This window comes from Colias eurytheme, chromosome 13 (genome assembly GCF_061535395.1).
Source record: "Colias eurytheme isolate Ceu_HAF_F1 chromosome 13, ilColEury1 Martin Lab GWU primary, whole genome shotgun sequence".
Classification (NCBI taxonomy): domain Eukaryota; kingdom Metazoa; phylum Arthropoda; class Insecta; order Lepidoptera; family Pieridae; genus Colias; species Colias eurytheme.
Genome location: NC_142992.1, coordinates 5129476 through 5151328, shown reverse-complemented (window position 1 = coordinate 5151328; position 21853 = coordinate 5129476). Strand labels below are relative to the sequence as shown.

Sequence of the window (21853 nt, the reverse complement as noted above, 5' to 3'; positions counted from 1 at the left end):
CTATAGAGATTGAATCGTAACATTTATTTAACATTAAGAAGTATCAATTCAATATTATCTTTAGTTCTAAACTTTGTACTTTAAGTGTAAGTTTCGAATATTTATTGCAAATGATTAGGGAAGAGGAACCGTAGATGAAGTTGAAATATACTTGCAAAATGAAACGAATATATTTTTCACATATTTATTTAAGTCACGTTCATATTATCATATGTTAAAACATAAAATTCTTTTGCAGCTCCTTTTTCAACAGCTTGGCTCCCGTATATAAATCATATTTGATCTTTGGATATCCATGCAGCAACTCTTGCCAATCATGAAAACGAAGGAAGACAAAGTCTACCACCTAAATAAAAATAAAATAATATCTATCGTTACACGTATTTGTAATGATGTAGAGTATACAACTTAATTCAAATCGTTAACACATATTATTATTGAAGTTATTTATAGGAATATTAAAGGTAATATTAAACAGAAAGTAAGAATACTGAGAAAAAAAGTTGTTTACACTCCTCTATATACTAAAATTGGAAATTCAATTACAAAGTCATAAATTAGATGATTTTAGGAGGAAAAACATATTTTATGAACCTTCATTAAAAAATTTCTCTTACCGTTCTTGAATAGTAGGAAAACTGGTAAGGCGTATTGGGAAACAGGCCGGGGATCAAACCAAAGTATCCATTGGTAGTTAACAATGATAGCATCTTCTTTTCACCACTAAAAAAATGTATATTTTCAAAGCTCTTTTGAAAAGTACCATGTTTTATATAATAAGGCCCTGCGCAGACGACAGACTATCCGTGACGCACTTTTTAGTCTGTGAAAATAGAACCTATGCAATTATATGCAGTAACGCACACGACGCGCAAAAAGTCCGGCGCACAAAAAATCCGTCTAATTCGGGCAGACCGCACCGCGCCGCGGCGCGCCGCTCCGCACAAAATGTGTGTGAAAAGAATTGAACATTTGCTTCAACGCGCGCTAGCCGCTAACGCAGACGGCGCACACTTTAGTCGGCAATCTGCATTTGCTAGGGGTGGACGCAACGCACGCGATCTATTATCATGGCGCCAGAGATCTATTATCTGGACCAATGCACCTCCTCATTGTTGTTTCTGAATGAGTCAAAGCAGGTCTCAAAATAAATAGCAACTCATCAAATGTAGTAACAGACATTTTATAAAATTTTAAAAAAATTGCCGGATGTTGTTTCAGAATTGAATGTTTAGTATAGAACTTTTTATTTAATTTATTTTAATTTAATTGTAATTTTATGTGTAATTGTTTATTAATGTATTTTGTGGGTAATTTTGTAATTGTCTATTAATGTATTTTATAACTTGACTGTATTAATTTGTAAATTTTTGCACGCCATTTAAAATGGCAGTATATGCGATAAAAAAATTTTTGTGTAACACCCTTATGAACCATATACGAGCAAATAAATATATTTGAATTTGAATTTGAATTTGAACTGTCCCTTCAGTAATCTTTCCGAAAGTATAGGATGTACCCAAAATTCTCTATTTCTTCTTCTTTTTCTGAACTTCATGTACAAAATAATACTTCGCGATCTCTGCACGATTTCCATAGCGTCTACATCCCTACAGATCTGCCGACAAAATGATGGAACATGTGCGTCGTGTGCGTTGAGTCTGTGAAAAATCCGCGACCGACTTTTTGCGCGCCATGCAGACTTTTTGTGCGCCGCAGACTCGATCGTACAAAAAGTGTGCCGTCTGCGCAGGGCCTAAAGGTAATAAGTGGATAGTTTATTTTATTTAGTCTTTACTAGTCAGACCGAGATTTCTGGAATCGAGCCTACGGCTTTATTTAAAAATAACGCCCTAACAAATATATGAAACGGCAGCAGACTTTCTTTATTTTCCAGTTAAATCAAAAAGATGCACAATAGAATAAATCGTGATTTTTTCATGAGTTGATATTTTTGGAGATAAAAGATTCTTTAGCAAGAAATATTTGTCAGTAACCTCTAGTTGTATGCAATTTAACAATTTCTTTTTGAATATTCTATAACCTTATCTATAACACTGTTAAATCTTCTTAATTGAATAATTTAACATCCATTGTCTATGCCGCATTGTAGTTTAATAATATGGACGAAGATTTTAAATACAACAGAATTTAATTAGAAAAATGTTATAATTACCTTTTATCAGTATACCATTTTTCAACTTCTCCTTCATGTATAAAATACATACATGAAAATATGTCTCCTTCTTGAACTATGAATTTACCTTAAATAATTAATAGAGTACGATTATGAATTTATAATAAAGCCTCTATCACCAAAAATAATTTTATCTTAAAACGTGTTGTGTTTAATTGATTTATGCTAATAATTATTTCCCCAATTTATAAAATTCCTAGTACAGTGTAGTGGGAATTATTTATGCATTTAAAAGATCGCTAATTGACATAGTGCAAAAATATTATGTCTTAATATAATAAAGAATAACTTTTATTCTAAGCGAACATTCTATTATTTAGATTAGTTTATTTCTCAAGAATATAACTCAAATTCATCGAATAAAATAAATATCATGATAAATAAAGATCCTTTATACTTCAATTACCAGCCTATATAGGGAAATTTAGAAGCTCCAAGAAAGGTTTCGGTGTTTTAAACAGAACCCATTTTATTGAACCCAATATGTGTCTTGTAGGAAATGCGAGATGCCAATGCAGTCTCGTGATAAGCTGACTGGGAAAATGTAAAGGCGGTGTACGAAAAGACAAAAATATATGCAATAAAAGTGTATGTAGCGTGATTTAAATTGGTCCTATTTCGGTGCTTTTGGACATTTTAGATTCTATTTATGAAAGATCTCATTGGAAAAGTTTTATTACTTAATATTTAGAATGTAAGGACTGACAGAAGGAAATGGTAAATCTATGTTATGAAAATTCACAAGTGCTTCTTGAAGAAGTCTAATTGAATAAATAAATGTCTGAGTTTGAGTTTGACAAAGATCCTTTGTTCGTCTTTGCTGTTCTTGAGAAATTTTACATATGAAAATTAGAAACAAATAATTTAGTTTAAATCTGTAACTATGATGTATATTTTTTAACTCTTTAAAAATATATTTTGAGTTCTCATTTACTAGTAAAAAAAACTTACCAGGAAAAATAACGACTCTTTGCAGCTTAGTGACCAGTTGTCGTTTAAAATATTCGGGTAGCTCTCTAAACAGTGTGGGCATTTCCAAATGATGCATGTACAGAGCACTCAGCATGTCCTCTCGGAGGCATTGAGGGGCTTGCTGAGCTAATTCGGGAAGCCAGTTACCTAAAATAAGAAAATGTTTAAACCAGATATGATCAATATGATTAAAGGTCCATGTGGTCAGGTTGTGCTACTGTATTATGCTATAGGAAAATAAAATAAATCAGAAACAAACCGTATAAAAATATGTTTCAACAAATTACGTTTCAAAAGGCAATTTTAGCAAAAGTGTAAAACAGGTCTGTGGTAAATATATTCTTACTCGAAATTAAAGCATTTGACTGTTGAAAATCTAAATCGTTTTTTGATCTGACTACAATACCTACTCTATCCAAGTAAATATTTACTACCGTAATGAACTGGTCATACCTCTTTGCCTCTCCCACAGCTGTTTAGTATAATTCTTCAGCGCGTCAAGCAAAACTGGACATAATCCCGTATGCTCCAAGTACAATACGAGACTCTCAACATCATAATCATATGTGTACAACTCTCGAAACTTCGTATACGTTGCACTTATTGCGATGCTCAATATCCAAATTTCGAAGGGATAGATGATTAGATTTATAAATACTTTGTAATAGATCTCCTCTAGAGTAATAGCAACGACCTAACAAGAGATATAGTCATTGAGGGAGAATTTTTATGCTGGCGTCATTATTAAACTACGTTGCTTTTTAACATTTAAAAGATTAAAAATGAAGCCAATTATAGAATTTGTTTCGTCTATAAATTGATAATTAATAGAAAATTAATGTTAATAGAGACTTGTCAACGTTTTCAAAACCGTTTTCAAAAGCAAACCTATTAAGGGTTAACACACTAAACTTACAACGTCGATTTCAGTATGCGTGTACAGGACCAAAATGTACGTGATGGCCACTATATAATCTGACGTCCAATTCCTTGGAACAATAAAACTGAATATCCAGGTCCCGTTAACGAAATAATCCTTTGTCATTCGTGCGCAACCTAAAATAATCCAGAACTGGAGAGAATAAAGTTAAAATCGCACAGCCACGGAAAATACTTGTACACATTAAAATTTAATTGAACCCGTCATTATTTATCTGCTTGATCATGTGGCCATAACCACTACCCGTATAGGTACACAGTTAAGATACGGACAAAACTATTCATTCTTCTCAAGAAATTTTAATTTACCTAAACTGATATTATCCCTGGCTATAAAGGAAATTCTGATTGTCTGAAATTTTGTTTATCAAGTAAAATAAAATTTTTAAATCATTTAGACTTATATAGACATATTCTGAACAAGCAGATAGTAATTACCTACATGAAACTACACTTCTCAGATTAATAACTCCAGAAATCAGTTAAACCAAATTCCCAAGTGGTATACAAAATTCACCATTTAGTTCCAATTGAATCTTAATCCATCAAATAATTAATTTATTAAAGGATACATCAATGCAATATTCAACGGATGTACATTGTACAGTAGACCCAAAAGTTTACCTCCCTGCCTGTCTCTTGGGTTCGCCCACTCGACGTAATCAATCGTTAGGTTTACATGTCGTGGCACTTCTTCTAGTTCTAGAGGGAACTTCTTGTCTAAAATTAGAAGGTACAGTTTATATAATCGTCATAAAATATACCTACATATTTTATGTTATAAACTTACGTATAAATTAAAACAAGCTTAAGAGAAAAAAACACTATAATTGAAATGTATTTAAATTATAGTGGTACTAAGAAAAATAAGCTGTAGGTATATATTTTATAGGCCAGAATTTGGATGGAGGATTATTAATGATAGGCGTAATTTCCTTTCCACTTTCTTCTCTCAATTCATAAACCAAAAGAAAATTGTGGTAAGAACTTACTATTACGAAGTTAAATCGTCACGTTTACGGTTAAGCCACAATTTCAAATATTCCGTTAACAACAACCAAATATACCTTTGTGGGTAGACTAATAAAAACTTACGGTGGCACGCGACAGATATCCAACCACAGGTCATGCCGTGAATCGTTAAAAATACGATAACAAATTTTAACACTGCGGGCGCTACTTGACTCTAGAAATATATATTTTCCTTTTTAATAGTAGAATTACTAAAAGAAGTAACGTATTTGAACGAATTTTTTTAACCAGATTTTAAATATTTTGTAGTTCCAAATATATTTTTATAGTTCCTGGCTTTTGTCAAAAACAAAAAATTTAATTTAATGGCTCAAAATCATAAAAGATTAGTGAAACATACTCACCTTGAATCCTTTACAAAAATGAAGATGGAAATAATAAAATAACCTCAATCTCAACAATCTTGCAAATCTATAGTTCCAGTTTCCAGTTATATGAGTGAAAATCGGAAGAATTAAAGACAAAATATCGACATAATAACCCCATTTCTTGAACATTCTAAATTTAATAATTCTCTCCACACATCTATCATTCTCAATCTGGAGTTCCAACTAAAATCAAAATTTAGGCATATTAAAATATAAAACACTACTTTTACTCAAGCTAAAAGTACCAAAAAATGACGTCTGAAATTTCTATCTTTTGTAGATAGATTTTGTTTCTAAGTACAGTAAAAAATACGTGTGGCACTCGGGGAGTGCCGCGGTAAAGCTATTGCATGCTATGCCTTCAAGCCACACCTCCGTGCCTGTCGGAGTGGGGAGCGTGAGGTTTTTTTGTTACGGAATTTCTGGATTCGGTCCCCGCGCTCAAGGCCCACGATAGACGATATGCAATAGCTTAATAGGCACCCAAATGAAAGAAACGTGTATTTTTGAATTAGATTTGATCCTACCAATCATCATCTATCATCATCTATGGAGTAGGTACTAACACAAAATTAAAATAACATCAATCCTCTAACCGTATACAAACTACTTACCGTATAGAATTCTGACACCAAATACAAAGCAAACAAAACATCCAACACAAAAAGCATCCAATAGATGTATCCCTCAACTTCTGGCATAGCATTTGCAAGAAGTACGATGAATGCAGACGCGAGTGGAAGGAATAGCCAACAGAAGCATAACCAACGAGCATACCAGGAGCTGGTCCTAGCTCGGAATGATTCTTTCATCCACTAAAAGTAAATCACGAAATTGCTAGAGATAAACTAAGGGTCGATTTTTTCAATGCTTGGATAAAACTTATTCGTCGAATAATGTATAAAACTACCATTTTAAAAACGTATTCTAATTGCCCGTATTTGACAGTTTACGTGACATTTTAATATTATCGTGTAATACTTTATTGGATGGATAAGTTTTATCCAAGCATTGAAAAGTCAGCCCTAAATCAATATATTACTTGTCTAGCACATAGAAACATTAATTATATTGGTAGGTAGGTAAGGTGGTTTCAAACTTTCCTTTTAAAACTGAATTTGATTCTCGTTATGATTAAACAATGCAAGAGAAATAGGCAAAGAAAAAGGTAAAAAAAAGATACAAATTATTTTAATCAACCTATCATATCATATCAGAGTTCAGAATGATTCTATTCAAATTATAAGACCTACGTATTAAGAGGAGATATCTGCATACCACTCTCTGAACTTATTTCAAATCATTGCCGCTCTAAAATTTTATCGCAAAATGTTAAACCAAAGGAAGTACTGAGGTTAGATTTAAGTAAGTATCCGCTTACTGGAAGTTTTATAGTTTTACGCCCACGAAGTATATACGGAATGGTGTTATACGGAGTATCGACAACCGTCTTCTTTGCTGCCAAATAGTCGAATTTAGATTCTAGGTTGTTGAAAATTATTTCTCTTGTCTGGGAATAGATATAAAATGTTAAACTGCATCTCAATATGAATTTGAAATTCGACTTCTTATCATACCATATTAATATGATCTTTCTTTGGGCATACTGAGTTACTTACTATATAACTACTATATACTATACAGGGTGTAATCGTTAAGTGTGCACAGGCGATTTTTCCGTAAGTATCACAGATAACAAAAAACTTTAAACTGATATCGAAAGTACTTAACCTAATGAGTAAAATGGCGGTAATAAATTTTTTTTAAAATAAATCGAGAAATATCAAAAAAATTATCTTTAAACCCTCCCATACATTAAGTATGAAATATGAATATCCCATATACCTACATTTAATATGAAAGATTTTAGCTTTCTTTTTCTTTTTTTGTAAATGTCTGGAAAATCCCCGGGAAATGCTCGGAAAATCCCCGGAAAATGTCTGGAAAACATCCGGAAAATCCCCGGGAAATGCTCGGAAAATCCCCGGAAAATGTCTGGAAAATCCCCGGAAAATGCCAGGGAAAAGTCCGGAAAATGTCTGGAAAACATCCGGGAAATCCCCGGGAAATCCCCGGAAATCCCCGGGAAATTCCCGGAAAATAACCGGAAAATGCCTGGGAAATGCTCGGAAAGTGAGTGAAAATGTCCGGAAAATCCCCGGGAAATGCTCGTAAAATCCCCGGAAAAGCCTGGGAAATTCCCGGAAAATAACCGGAAAATGCCTGGGAAATGCTCGGAAAATGCGTGGAAATTTCCGGAAAAACCGTGGGAAAATCCCTGGAAAATGCCTGGAAAATATCCGGAAAATATCCGGGAAATGCTCGGAAAATCCCCGGGAAATGCTCGGAAAATCCCCGGAAAATGCTCGAAAAATCCCCGGAAAAGCCTGGGAAATTCCCGGAAAATAACCGGAAAATGCCTGGGAAAAGCTCGGAAAATGCGTGGAAATTTCCGGAAAAACCGAGGAAAATCCCTGGAAAATGCCTGGAAAATATCCGGAAAATGCGTGAAAATGTCCAGAAAATATCCGGGAAATGCTCGGAAAATCCCCGGGAAATGCTCGGAAAATCCCCGGAAAATGCTCGGAAAATCCCTGGGAAATTCCCGGAAAATGTCTGGAAAATCCCGGAAAATAACCGGAAAATGCCAGGGAAATGTCTGGAAAATATCCGGTAAACGCGTGGAAATGTCCGGAAAAAGCGTGGAAAATGCCTGGAAAATGCCCGGAAAATGCTCGGAAAATCCCCGGAAAATGCGTGAAAATGTCCGGAAAAAGTGTGGAAAATGCCACTTCAAATTTGCGAAGTAATTAAAGCAGAAAACCAAAAAAGAAAAAGAAAGCTAAAATCTTTCAGATTAAATGTATCATTTCATACATAATGTATGTGAGGGTTTAAAGATAATCTTTTTGATATTTCGATTTATTTTTAAAAATTTATTACGGCCATTTTACTCAATAGGTTAAGTACTTTCGATATCAGTTTAAAGTTTTTTTTATCTGTAATACTTACGGAAAAATCGCCTGTGCACACTTAACAATTACACCCTGTATAATAATTATTAAATTATTGTAAGTTACATGTTATGATTGTGAAAATATTATATTAATCGTAATAATTATTGTAATTGAAAGGTATTGTTAAATTACATTTACAACAAACAATAGATTTGCCTTAAAGGGTGAAATAGTAAACAAGAGGGTAATCGAACACGAGTCAGAAGTAATCTAACCTCGTCCTCGATAATTTCCTGAAAGTCTTTAATAGGAATTTGCAATAAATCGGCGTAACCATCCGAAACAGCTGTAATCCGAACCGGCCTTGGCTTATTTCCATCTAACTGGCCGAAAATGGAGCCCTGGAATTTTTTCCCTGACAGTATTCTGTACATAACGAAGTAACTAGGTACTATTAATCTATCTTTAACGTTGTACATTATTTTGATTCTGTATAAAAAGTGCTATGTATTCTATCTACTATCCTCTTCGCTATTATAAATTATCTTATCTGAACACAGAATTGATTGACATTTAATTTACAGGAATAATTAAAATTGACCAATTAAAATAAAGCACTTTTAAAATAGGGATATTTTGGCAGCAACATATTATATTTTGCGATAGTTATTTATGAATTGAGTGTCATTCTAAAGTAAATTTTCGGTTTATCCTTTTTCCAGCATATATTTTTTCTCCTAAGGACAGATAAATTCTCGTTTTACTTTTCATGTTAACATCAAAAGTCGACTAGACAAAAATTTTACCTGTGACAATTTTGCTAGGAACTGATTGTCTTGTTTTATGATGATACTTCCTCTATGTATAATATACACCCAGGGACTCAAGTCCATTTCGCGGATTATCGTCTGATCCGGCAAGAAGTACCACTGTACAGCCACACTAACTATTTGCCTTTGCAAATTCTCTCCACCACGTAATAATGTGTCCGCAGTTTCTATTGTACTAAAGCTTATTAGGATTAATAACTAAAAATATAGCAATTATTTTTTACACAAACCAATGGGAACCAAAGGGAATGTGAGCACAAGAGACCAGCTTTCAAATAAAAAAAGAATCATCAAAATCAGTTCAACATGACGAAAGTTCTGAAGTAACAAAATCAAAGAAAATAGGTCGAGTTGAAAACCTTTTTCTTTTGTGAATTAAAATATGGACGAAATGAAATTTAAACGGGAAATAATAAAAGAATAGTTACTTTTTAAAGAAATAGTAAGCCAAGTCTTGTCTGAATACAACACCGATGCGCTCATTCATGAGGTTTTGAATATTTATTCCCTTCGTTCTGAAATAATGAATTATTAATTTATTGATTTGTATCTTATTTTGTACGAAGAAGAATGTAGCGTGTGTTTTTTTATTCTTTCGCGCAAAATATTGTCGGATTTTACGAAAATTGTTACCTACACATTATAGTCTGGTTTATCACATAGACTATTAAGTAGAATGCTACTTCGCGCGTGATGCCATGGGCTCTAGCTAATAGGTAAATACATAAATTATCACAAACAAACTAAGCTTATTTAAACAAATAAGAGATGAAGAGAAATATAAAATATATTACCTGAACCACCAATATCGAAAATGAGCGATAGCACCGTCAATTATTTTCTTTTCAACTCTTTCCGCTTGTAGGAATCTTCGTAATTGACTAACTGCGTGTTGGAAAATCGTGTTCCCGCGAAAGTTTAATACGAGTAGAGTCAGAGAGTAGCACATAACGTACCTGAAAAAGTTTCAATAAAATTAAATAATATTTTGCAATTAGTATTTTCAAATTGGAGCACTTCTTTATGAACAGAGCCTTTCATTATAAATCGAAATTGATGTTGATTTGGCATTCTTAGGCATAACTTGCGGAAAAAGAAATAGTACATGGTAATAGAACTGTGTTATATACACTCGTTTATGACAAAAATGATACCTTATAGTATGGCAAAACAAATTTCGAAAACAATAATTATAATAAATTATAAAGCAATTAGTACAAAAGCGCCCAGAGTACTAAATATTCTAATTATGGTGACAATTCTCTTCACATTTAGTTACGAACATTTATCCTTCTCTTAAATATGAGGGGTTAACATCACAGGAAGGAAATGTTAAGGGTGGAAGGAATTGTACCTCCGGTTTCACTTTCCTGACTGACAAAAAAGGCATAAATATTGCTAATATATTTAAATATAATTCTATTCAACATAAATCTGTTTTTTTTTTAAGTATGGCGATGACTTTTAAAACATTAGACAGATTAATTAAACTAGCTTTCACATCATAAAATATATATACAAAAATAAGTTATCCTAATATAAAAAATAGAGAGCAAAAAAATTAAAACGTAGCTTAATAATTGTGCAAACCTTGCTCTCGCTACCACTTAAATAAGAAATACAGAATTAAACATTTGAAAAATCCTTACCAGAACATTACACCCAGAACACATAAAACGATTCCCACTCCGAGATATTCACGGTCTATGCTAAATTTGCCAACGTTGAATCTCATGAGACCACCCTGAGCGAGATTAAAGCTTTCCGCATATACCTTTATATTAAGAAATACAAAAACATTTTAATTTTAAATATTAAGACAATTTACAAGGGTCTTATTATCCGTGGAAGAAACTGGAAATTATTTCGTTATCTCAAACTTTCAAGAGCAATTTATTAGTGTAAAGTTTAACTTGTTTGGAGAAAGCATATTTTCTTGGGTTTTATAAAATTGTGATCTTCGACAGGAAATTGTTAAAGATATTATCAGTTTATTTGTTGAACAAAATGAAGCATAAAATTAATGAAGAACGTGTGCTAAGGGTTTCACGTGGCACGTACGCACGTCTTACGTAAGATGGTAGTTAAATATTGCAACGAAAACAAAACAAACAAGAGAAGGCCCAATCTAAAATAATATATCCTTATTTTTACTCAACTCTAAACGAAATTTACCTAGAACATAACTATGCTGAAAATTAGGATTAATAGCATTTCTGATATTTATTTTCTGAAAACACTATGCTATTGCTTTCCATTATTATAGAATAGTTAAGAGATTTAAAAAAATACCACATGTAACTGATGAATAATCGGATGTTCGTCAAGCTTTAGATATCTTGGTAGCCAGCAGTGCTTCCTGCTTGTCATATTTTGCAAGTTACCTTCACTATCCCAATTGAAAGAAATACATCTACTCACAAAATAATGACTCGTTCCAAGTAACACTAGTATTGTCATTACTTGTAGCTTTAATATCTAAAACATTGACAGATAATTTTTTTTTATATTTAGATTTTATTCATATAATATCTTCATTAAAGTGTATTCTACAAACCATATACAACGCATTGTTCCTATGCGGCAAATCAGCTAAATAATTGAAAAATCCCAAAATGAGGTACATTAGAGCAAATTTCGCCGTTGTGTTGATCAAAGCTTCCTCATTGCCGTCGATTTGTCTCGATAATATAATATTGATGAGTGGGTGTAAGGGAACACAACCAATCACGTCGAGAATGAAACCCCGACTAATGTAATGTTTGAGTCGTTTACTTAAATCGGTAATGAGCAAACCCCTTCCGTCATAGTAGGCCAGCTACAAGATAAAATTATGAGGAAAAACAGGAATAAGATTGATTTGTAATTTGGCTCTATAAGCTTTATAATTACACTTGAAATTATGTATGTAATAAATGAAAAAAAATTCTTCGAAACTCTATTAAACACTACAAAATAGCTCGATGACACAATCAAATTATATTAAAATGGTATTTAAGCAAATCGGATTGAAAGAAAAATAAAAATATAGAATGTAGACTTTACAAGGCATTTTATGAATATATCCACATAGCCAATGAAATCACAAACGTCGCCTATTGTTTTTAAAGGCTTTCTAATGCATGCTCCGCTTCCTCCTGAAGAGAACATAAGAATATAATTCTATGTATCTACATGTACATAAAGTATATTATGAAAAATGTACTTATTTTCTAAATTAATAAATTCTACCTTGCAACGACGTGACCACGATTGCAAGGATAGCAATCATGACTCTAAAAATCATCCAAATCTGAATAAACCTGAAATTATAAGTACCTTTTACTTTTACAAAAATATTCAATATCAAATATTTAATGTCCACAATAATAATATAACGTTCAATATTATGAGAACCGCAATCCGCCAACTCGCACTTGGCCAGCGTGGTGGATTATGGCATGTACCCTCATAGGAGGCCCGTGTCCCAGCAGTGGGAAGGTATATGGGCTGATGATGATGATGATTATGAGAATCCTACCGAACTTACCTTGAACTTGGATCAAACCACCAATGACTAAAATTATACAATTTTAAACGAGACTTCGATTTCTGTTGTATTCCGTGTGGTCGCTTTACGGAACTAACAGAAAAGCGTGATCTCTTGCGATCCTAAAACGAAAACCATATCACACAATATGTACTGCAAATTAATAAAAAATTGATTGCATCACGATATTAAATTTCATTACATGTTTAAATTTTTTAATATGATCCCCTAACATTTTATCGTATGTGGGTCCAAATTTCTCTAAACACATCTCGAAGTGAATTACTTCGTTGGGAAAGTGTTTTAGAATGTTAAAAAAATCTCGAACTTTCACATACAAGACCTAGAAAGAAAATTTATTATGAAGAAAATAATTTTTGCATCATTGTCAGACATTAAATTATTCTTTAATACTTACCTCACATTCAGTATAAGCATACACAGTCCTTAGGCTTGGCTTACCCAAGAAAACTGCACATGTTGAAACGAATTCTCCAGGATTGTAAGTTCTTTGATGTAAATCACCGTGAAGATCATGATACTCTGATAGGATATAGCCCTAAAACAATAATTGATTAATAGTCAGTTTTACATTTTTGGTTAATCATAAAATACAAAAAATGGCATAAAAATTAATATCCTACTTGCACAACCCATGTCAACGTTTTCGTATGAACTCCAAATACTGACAATGTACAATTCTTCGGTAACATCAAGAATTTCGCTTTGTACGCTAATTCTCTTATTAATGAATGATCCGCAAATGCAAATGCGCATGATTCCTTTATTATTTTTTCAGCAACTTCTCCGTGTAGTTTCCAAAATATATCGTACGGTTCATTCTTTAATAAATTTGGATGCAAAACATCCATTCCGTTAAAGTACTTCCAATGGCAATTTAAATATTTATTTAGCCGTGATATTAGGCCAGGATGAATTTTAAAATGTCGATAGTGGTCCTTGATATTGTCCACAAAGTACTGATAGTTAAGAATTTCTCTGTATTTCAAGTAAAACATAGCTACTAAATCAGTCTTTCCATTGATATAAAACAAGAAAGATAAATAAGTAACAATTGTTATGATATAAGTATCCATTAAAGTTTGAGGTGAGCATTCGTAAAATATAAATTCTAGCAACCAAGCCAAAACTATATCAAAAGGATGGATTTTTTCCAATTGGCATTCACTTCTTGGAACGGACACGTCACAAAAAAATTCGCCAAAAAAATACGGCGTGCTCAGTAATGGATATGCACGATCGATCATAAATAAAAAATAAGCAGATATATAAAAAAAGGAGACGATAATAAGCCCAATTTTTATATTGACGTGAAGAAAAGGATCGTTGTGAAAGTCCCATTTTGAAAACAATATGTAAATTTTAATTAATCTATTAAATTGAAGAGGTTTATACAGTTGCGGAAAACCACTTATAACTGCAAAAGTTTCTATCCAAACAGAAGACAACACGTCTAATATAAATTTCACAGTTTTACAACGTGCAAATATAACAATCGTATAATTATCGCCTATATTTTCCTGGTCCTCCATCGCTGTGAGAACCGTTACGCAAATATCGCACGAGTAAATAAGATTAGTCCAAAACTGAAAGAACTCAAACCATACAGGTGCTGCGGAAGTCGAAAGATATGGTGGATAAAATATTAGAACCATAACCACTGTGATTACAACTACTCTATGCCATGCCGAAGTGAAACATGAGTTCGGAACAAAAATCCAGGGAAACCTTGTATAAATAAAAGAAGACTTAGTTAACAGCTGTTTTTCACTAGAAAGCACGAGTTGACCAATATATTTAGAACAATGATAAACATTATCTTCCGCTGGCATCTGGCATCGGAAAACATCTCTTCGAGTGTAAAATGTTTTAGATTTACGAACGATATCTGAGATCTCCCACCAGCGCTTTTTTACCCAAGCAAGCCCCTCATCTTCCGATCTGTCTAAACCTCTTACGTGTTGTTTACAAGTGTATAAAGTTTTTGCATGCCTGATCCTTTCCATGGCTTGACTTAAAATTAGTTTACGATCTACAGGATGTTTATGAAGAGAATTCAAAATATCAACCCGTGTTATATACAAAACTTCGCAGTACGTGATACACTGGGCGATTACTTTTCGTTTTTGTGGCGGAACGTAAAAACTTATATCCCCTATTAGAGTCCCACTTGTTAAAGTTATCAACGGCGTTACGCCATCATCACTGGAAATTAATTGCAATTTACCAGATTTAATGTAGTAAAGATGAGTATTACAATTAGGGCCAGCGAAAAATTTTTCACCCGGTAGCTTAAAATCCATGCGAATAGTTTCACATAACCAACGCTTATAGGGGGAAGATGTTTTTCGAAACGTAGGACTGTGATAAAATACTGGCCAAACTAAATCCTGTCGAATTTCGAGTCTTAGATATCGAGGTATTTCTGAAATAACTTCTGGAGTACTTGTTATTCCACTTCTTTTCTTCCACATTAAGCAATAAAACTGTTTTACATCAATATGAGCTTTTGGAGAAATATTCCTCCTTCTAGTTTCTTCAATAATTTTCTGAACTTTCCGATAAAACGAACCCATACGCCGGAATTTAAGCATCGATTCGGCAACCATTTTTGGAATAATTACAAACGTTATAAAAATGTAGCCAACAATCATCAATAAATTCGTAAAAATGTATTCTTTTACAGTCGAAGGTTTAGTGTCATCAATTTGATCGTTCATGAAAAATGTTAAAATATATGAGTAGGCGTATACATACATAGAATACGCTATATCGGTTTCCTTTAACTGAAAATATTATAAAGTGTTATTATTTTTTGAGAGATGAGTAGCCATAATTTATGATTTAAATATTCCGGTTTACCTTAGGATAAACGAATTTCCGCCAATCGTAAATTCCAACATCGCATTTTTTGCAGAATCCAAGAAAAGTTAAAAGCAAAAAGAAGCACGTGAGACCGTTGATAGCTACGATAAAAACTATTGTATATCCAACAATAATTTGCCATGGCTTATGCGAACTTAATATAGAAAAATAGTCTGCTATTCTGTAAATACTAAAAAAATACGTAAAACTGTAGAACTTACAAAATAAATGCAAATACAGCACGGTACAACAAACACACACTGACAAAGACAAACATCCTATGAACATTAATTAAAATAGCACGAGATGTGAATAAATAAATAAAAAATACTTCTTAGATATAGGTAGATACTACATGGAAGACCCAGCAAGAAGATTATCTCACTTACATTACAATTTCTGTAAAAGCATAAATGTTAGGGGAGAATTGTATCCCCGCACATGGGACGTCTCGCAGAAGACTAAAGAACGGTATCAAAGATATTATATCTAATAATATCAAAAAACCTGACTTGGGCAAGTATTCTCTTCTTAGTGCCTCTTCGGTTATTTGCCTAAAATATGTAAATTATATTATTAATAGAACTATCGCTTCTAGTTGAATTGATCGCCAATACCGATCTTATTGGAACTTTCTAGATTCACAATCAACATTGGCATTGCTCAGTAGAAAAAATGACAATGTGATAAGAACATGGGCACCCACATGCCTTTGCCTATTTGTTTTAGAAATATAGACGTAATTTATATAGTGAATTGTACATTTTAATAGCTTCTATGAAAGTCATCTTAATGAAATAATTATAAAGCTATAATTATTTTATAAAGATGACTTTCGATGATTGCATTATAGGGATTTCGATTGTCAAAAATCTGAACAAATAAATAGATAATTCATATGGGTTAAAATAATAATAAAACATCTCGTAAGATATTAAATACCTGTGTAGAATATGTAATAAAGTATCTATGCTGTAGATAGGATCACATAGATACAAATAAGCGCTTTTCAAGAGTATTAAACTGGTGTCATAGTCCAATGTATCCCAACAATATACTATCGGATATACAGCTTGAATCGGACCCTGGAATGTTAAAAATATGTAATGACGTTTTAAAAGTGCTTCTAGAAGAAGTCTAATTGAATAAATAAATGTTTGAGTTTGAGTATGAGTTCATATTGCATTTTGACTTCTATGCCTATACATACATATTTATTTTTAAGTATAGGTGAGGTGATTTTATTACTTACTAAATATGTAGTTACAAACAAAATATAATATATTCGTAGGTACAATTTAATTTACTAATTCCTACATACCAAAACAGTCTTTATAATAACAACAACCAAGACGATGGCTTTGAAAGTTGGATTGAAAGGCAGAAACAATAAATTGCTCCAACGTATATTTTGATCCTCATTCAGTTCTTCGTCTTCGTCATCTTCGTAATGATTCGATGGTAACATTTTTACAGACATTATCACGAATTTACGCGTATTCAGAATAAAAAATACAATTCATGTCATCCTGTGATGTCATCAGTATTGTGATTATAATTTTGGCATTCATTGATAGTTTTTTTTTATAATTACATAACCACAGATAATAATTAACAAAATATTTATTTTTATATCACAGAGAATAATAGAAAAATTAAAAAGTTGTATTTGATTTAAAAATTAACACAGGAAATTTTTGTCTCTAATCTCTAATTTATTTATTGAATCAGCAATTCATCTATTAAGTTACCTATCAACAGTGATATTTACTCAATCAGAGCAAAAACTTTATATTATACCCCACAAAAAACAAAGCTTGTAATTTTTTAGCTAAATTTTAAAGACTTTTTTAAACCAAAAGATATCGTTAAAATGTAAAACAATTAGGCGAAAATTCAAAGTAATTTAAGACTTCAGATATAAACCAAAACAGGAAAAATGTTAATTAAGTTCCTTTCATCGAGTTGAAAAAGCAGTGTTTTTCCCTTTTGTCTCCCACTCGAGATGGCTTTGAGAAAAATGAAACTCAATTCTTAAAGGGCTTGCCGTAATGATCGAAATTATATTTTCTTAAAGATTTTTCATCACTTATAAAATACCTACCACCTATAAAAAATTCTATAATTTTTAACAATCTTTGAGAAAATATTATTTACATTTTTGGTTTACGAAGATTGGAAAGTGGAAACCTTCACAGCGCAGATAAACCGTGCCTACTCACTGCCTACTATTTGGCTTTATTAAAAATATGAAATTTTATTAAAAATATTAATTATACGATCTCAGAACAGCTGCCGTTCAACGAAATTGAATACCAACACTTTTGTTATACTCACTTCCAATATTAATTTATAACTGTCGCGCATAATTATTTAATCAAATAATATTTATTATTGTCGCCGCTTTTATTCCAATTTTAGCCTTTGTACAAACACAATAATATTAATTACATATTTATACTGTTTCAATCTACTTGGTGTAATTGTTTGTTTGTCGTTTTTTAATAAAGATCGAAAATTATATGATCAGGTATAACAGAATAACTATTTCCATAAATCGCTAATGAGGCGATATCTGCATACAATATGAAGTATACCTCATACCGTAGGTATACGTTTTATATTTCGATCTATTTACCCAAATAATAGTAAACATTGGTAACATGTCTAGAATGGCCTGCGGAATACCCAACAGTCCGGCTCGCAATGCCATTTAATTAAGATAATGCGTGCTTGGCTTTTGATGGCCACGTCAGGGTGAGGGAAATTGGATTCCTTTTTAATCTCGACGCTTGTCATGTAACGTGATGTTTGATATTTGCACAAGTTATTACGTGAATTCGGTTCAATTCGTTTTGAATTTACGTGTTTAGAACACTTTGTATCTGTGTTGATTGGTTAAAAGTTAAGTTTGTAATGACTATACAGAGCTTTCCATGAATTTATTTGTCTAATCCTATTAGTTTCAAAAGAAAATTACCTGTAATTGTCAAATGTTTATGTAAAAGAACGAATTGTGTGGGTAATATGATGAGTGTAATAAAAAGCTCTAAAAGCTATATTTCTAGTTTTTATTTAAATCATTTAAAATTGAAACCGTCAAGTACCTATCGTTACCGTTTTGCCTCTAAATACAAGTAGGTACAATAAATAACAATTGGACCTTATTTACTTCAAATAGCAAACTATAGAGACAATGGCTATCGGATCATTGTGTTTAATGTTACAATTTCAATACAGTATTTATACGGCTCATCTAGTCTCGAATGTTGAAATGAAACTATTTTATTGGATTAAACTGCAGATTCCACCATTCCCCAAAGCTCTCCAATAAAACGTTATTATAACTTCGGATAAATGGGACTAATGGGTATCGTTATTGTTATATGGGAAGTTAGTGTATCATTAAATAAAAAAAGACAATACATACTTACCAATTCGTAATTATGACGAGCCTTCTGGAAATACGCTGCTCTTTTGTTTTGGAACCTCTTTCTCGCAATGAATTAAAACGCCTCCTATTATTGAACTTAAATCATCTTAAAACTCGTCTATTCTAGTTACAATAGAATGAGAGGATTTGCTGATGCCACGGGAAATAAATTGGAAGCCGATTTAACATTTTTTCCGTCATAGAAATTCTTCCAATCAGAAGGTGCCATTATGTCAAGTAATAGAGCGACCGTATTACCTCATGCGCTAAGAGCTTGCGTGTGTAATATTACTATCATTATTTAATTTTATTATTTTATACTTACTTACTTGAAATATGAAATTATATCAAACATGATAAAATGTGTTAATATTTTTATTCCCATGGTTATTTATACTCTTTTTGAAGTCACATTCCGTTTATATTATCTCATAGTTAGATTATATTACTTTCTTCTGGTTTGATGTCGAAATATATGAACCGGTAATTATCTTTTATATTACAACGGAATACTATCTTTGCTATCTCATATTTTTTTGGAAAATTAACCAAACGTTAACTAACTAATAATACAAAGTAAACACAGTATTTCATGAACGTTATAACTTTTTCATTTTATCTCTCTATCTCATCACCAACTCTAGTTAAAGTTTCCGCCGTTTTCATAAATCATCTCTGAAGCTAGCTGAATATATGCGCTCATCGGAAAAGCGAGATCTCATGGCTGATTTACTCCGAGTTATGGAAGATTTGCGTCGTATGTCCGTCACCCGTAATGGAATTGTGAATCAGGAGTCGAGTGATGTGATTTTAGCACCTCTACCTACTTATTCCTCCTACCTACTCTTTTATTCCATATTTTAAGTACATGTATAAAAAAGCGAAGTACCAAAATGAAAGGAAAACAAGTTCGTTAAAGACCCACCCAATTCAACAAACACTGTTATTATGTAGGTACGAATAAGACTTAATTTTATTTGGATACTTTTCGGACTATAACAGTAATAGATATATTATTGTATAGATTATAGATACTAGATCTACAAGAACTTTGCTTTCTTTTAATAAATAAAATTACGAAATCACGTCATTTACTACATAATATTCAATGAATTTTACCTTTAAATTACATTTACCTTCAGCACGCCTTTAACCATTTACGTATCCACGTATAATGATGCTATAAATTGTGACCAACCAAGCATTTTATACAATATTATTCCCGCTGAATCTTTCACATTTGAATAAGCTGTGAACATAAATATACGCTCTTCGATTGTAATGTTATAGAGGCTGTAATAAATCAGCCCGTTGTCCGGTGTTCCCTCGATCCTTGGATTCCGGGCCATTTTATAAGCAACAATTCCATGTTTTGCTTATACTGTAGGTAGTGTATTGAATGAGCAAACCCGCTTCAATTGTAATGCTAATATAAAAATCTCATTCAGTGAAAATATTAAGCTTTTTAACATCTTTGTTTAGTGATTGGTATATACAATAACAACTAAACATTTAACATTATTGGTATATTTAATTTACTCCACATTATGAAGTAAGATACATCTGAATGAAAATGACCTATTTCTTCGGTATAATATTTTATGCCCTATCGTCAGAAATTGGCATAAAGTTGGAGTAAGAAAACTGTAGTTAGTTGCAGGTAAAATAACAATTTTCAATAATTTGCTATTTGACTATTAGAAATTTACACCATCCGAAAATCAATACCTACTTCACAATAGCAAATAGCTGAACTCACGATTTCCATTTCTCGTTTATAATTTAACAAACAGCAGTTTATTTGTACGGATTAATCTGTATTATTTCATACTCCTGACACGGTCCGATAACAATCGTATTAAAGTGATTTACAGATTTAATTACATTCATTCGAATGGAGGTTTAGTTGGTATTGTTTCACTTGTAATTGATTCCACTTCATGTCCATTTAATTCACGTTCACAAGTTTATTTTTAATTCAATTGCGATATACTGTTTAATTCCCTTGATAACTGTGTAAATTCCAAATGTTTTGAAGATTAATTATGATACGAGAAACATGAAATCACGAAAAAATGTGGACATAATATCATTTTTATTTACCACCTGCTAAATTAATTAGATAGTTAGCTAAAATAGAGGCCTTAGGAATACCTGAAAAGATTTTAATTTTTTTGCCACAGACTTATCAATGTTTGCACGCTGTAAAGGCCTTGTCAATTGCTGTGAAGTACTTTTAAAAGCTTTTAAAGTGCACTTTCATCTTTCCGAAACGAAAGAAACTATTCAGTTCTATTTTCATTCCCATCATAAATACCTATTATTTTATAACAATTAACAGAATGTTTATCTTCGCACAAATAATGCACGACTCAATTTCCCCGAATTTCTATTGACCATTGAACCCCAACGGATCTAAGATTGACCAACAGTTTATTCCTAATGTTCTAAGTTATTCGCCGCAACGTTAGCGTCCCCAAATCCACGTCTTGAGTCTTGACCAACTGGATAATTATACAAGTTACAGTGGCTGTAGTTTAACACTGATTGTGCCCGCGAAGGGACGACCGCAGGGGTCAACTCTGACCGCCCAGTTTAATTGCGTTCTTGGTGGAACTTCGTCGTATGGTTCTTGCATTTGATACTTTTGTATTTGATTGCTGAGGTAGTTGGTTTCCTTTCGATGACGGAAAACTCTTTTCGGAACAAT

The 21853-nt window shown here is 32.3% G+C and overlaps 1 protein-coding gene across 1 annotated transcript; it reads right to left on the bottom strand.

Moving 5' to 3' along the window:
* Nucleotides 1-214: 214 nt before the first annotated feature.
* On the bottom strand, nucleotides 215-20492 carry LOC149903374 (uncharacterized). The gene is made up of 27 exons (XM_090108887.1): nucleotides 20305-20492; nucleotides 20156-20201; nucleotides 17032-17157; nucleotides 16653-16795; nucleotides 16100-16264; nucleotides 15708-15900; nucleotides 13469-15631; nucleotides 13243-13383; nucleotides 13027-13167; nucleotides 11853-12113; nucleotides 11588-11773; nucleotides 10945-11069; nucleotides 10090-10251; nucleotides 9724-9810; nucleotides 9272-9470; nucleotides 8741-8866; nucleotides 6890-7018; nucleotides 6123-6323; nucleotides 5485-5691; nucleotides 5204-5294; nucleotides 4733-4828; nucleotides 4086-4225; nucleotides 3623-3863; nucleotides 3149-3316; nucleotides 2177-2264; nucleotides 618-723; nucleotides 215-346 (listed from the first exon to the last, which is right to left on the bottom strand). Exons 1-27 carry the CDS (start codon nucleotides 20490-20492, stop codon nucleotides 215-217), a joined length of 6051 nt encoding a protein of 2016 aa, XP_089965013.1.
* Between the last annotated feature and the right edge of the window lie 1361 nt (nucleotides 20493-21853).

Excerpts from the sequence above, each read along its gene's own strand:
- LOC149903374 (XM_090108887.1), bottom strand. The coding sequence starts at position 20,492 with ATGGCCCGGAATCCAAGGATCGAGGGAACACCGGACAACGGGCTGATT. Across the intron at positions 16,796-17,031 it reads TTATTATAAAGACTGTTTTG|GGTCCGATTCAAGCTGTATA; the intron begins GTATGTAGGAAT and ends TTAACATTCCAG. Across the intron at positions 5,692-6,122 it reads TGGTGTCAGAATTCTATACG|TTGGAACTCCAGATTGAGAA; the intron begins GTAAGTAGTTTG and ends TTTTGATTTTAG.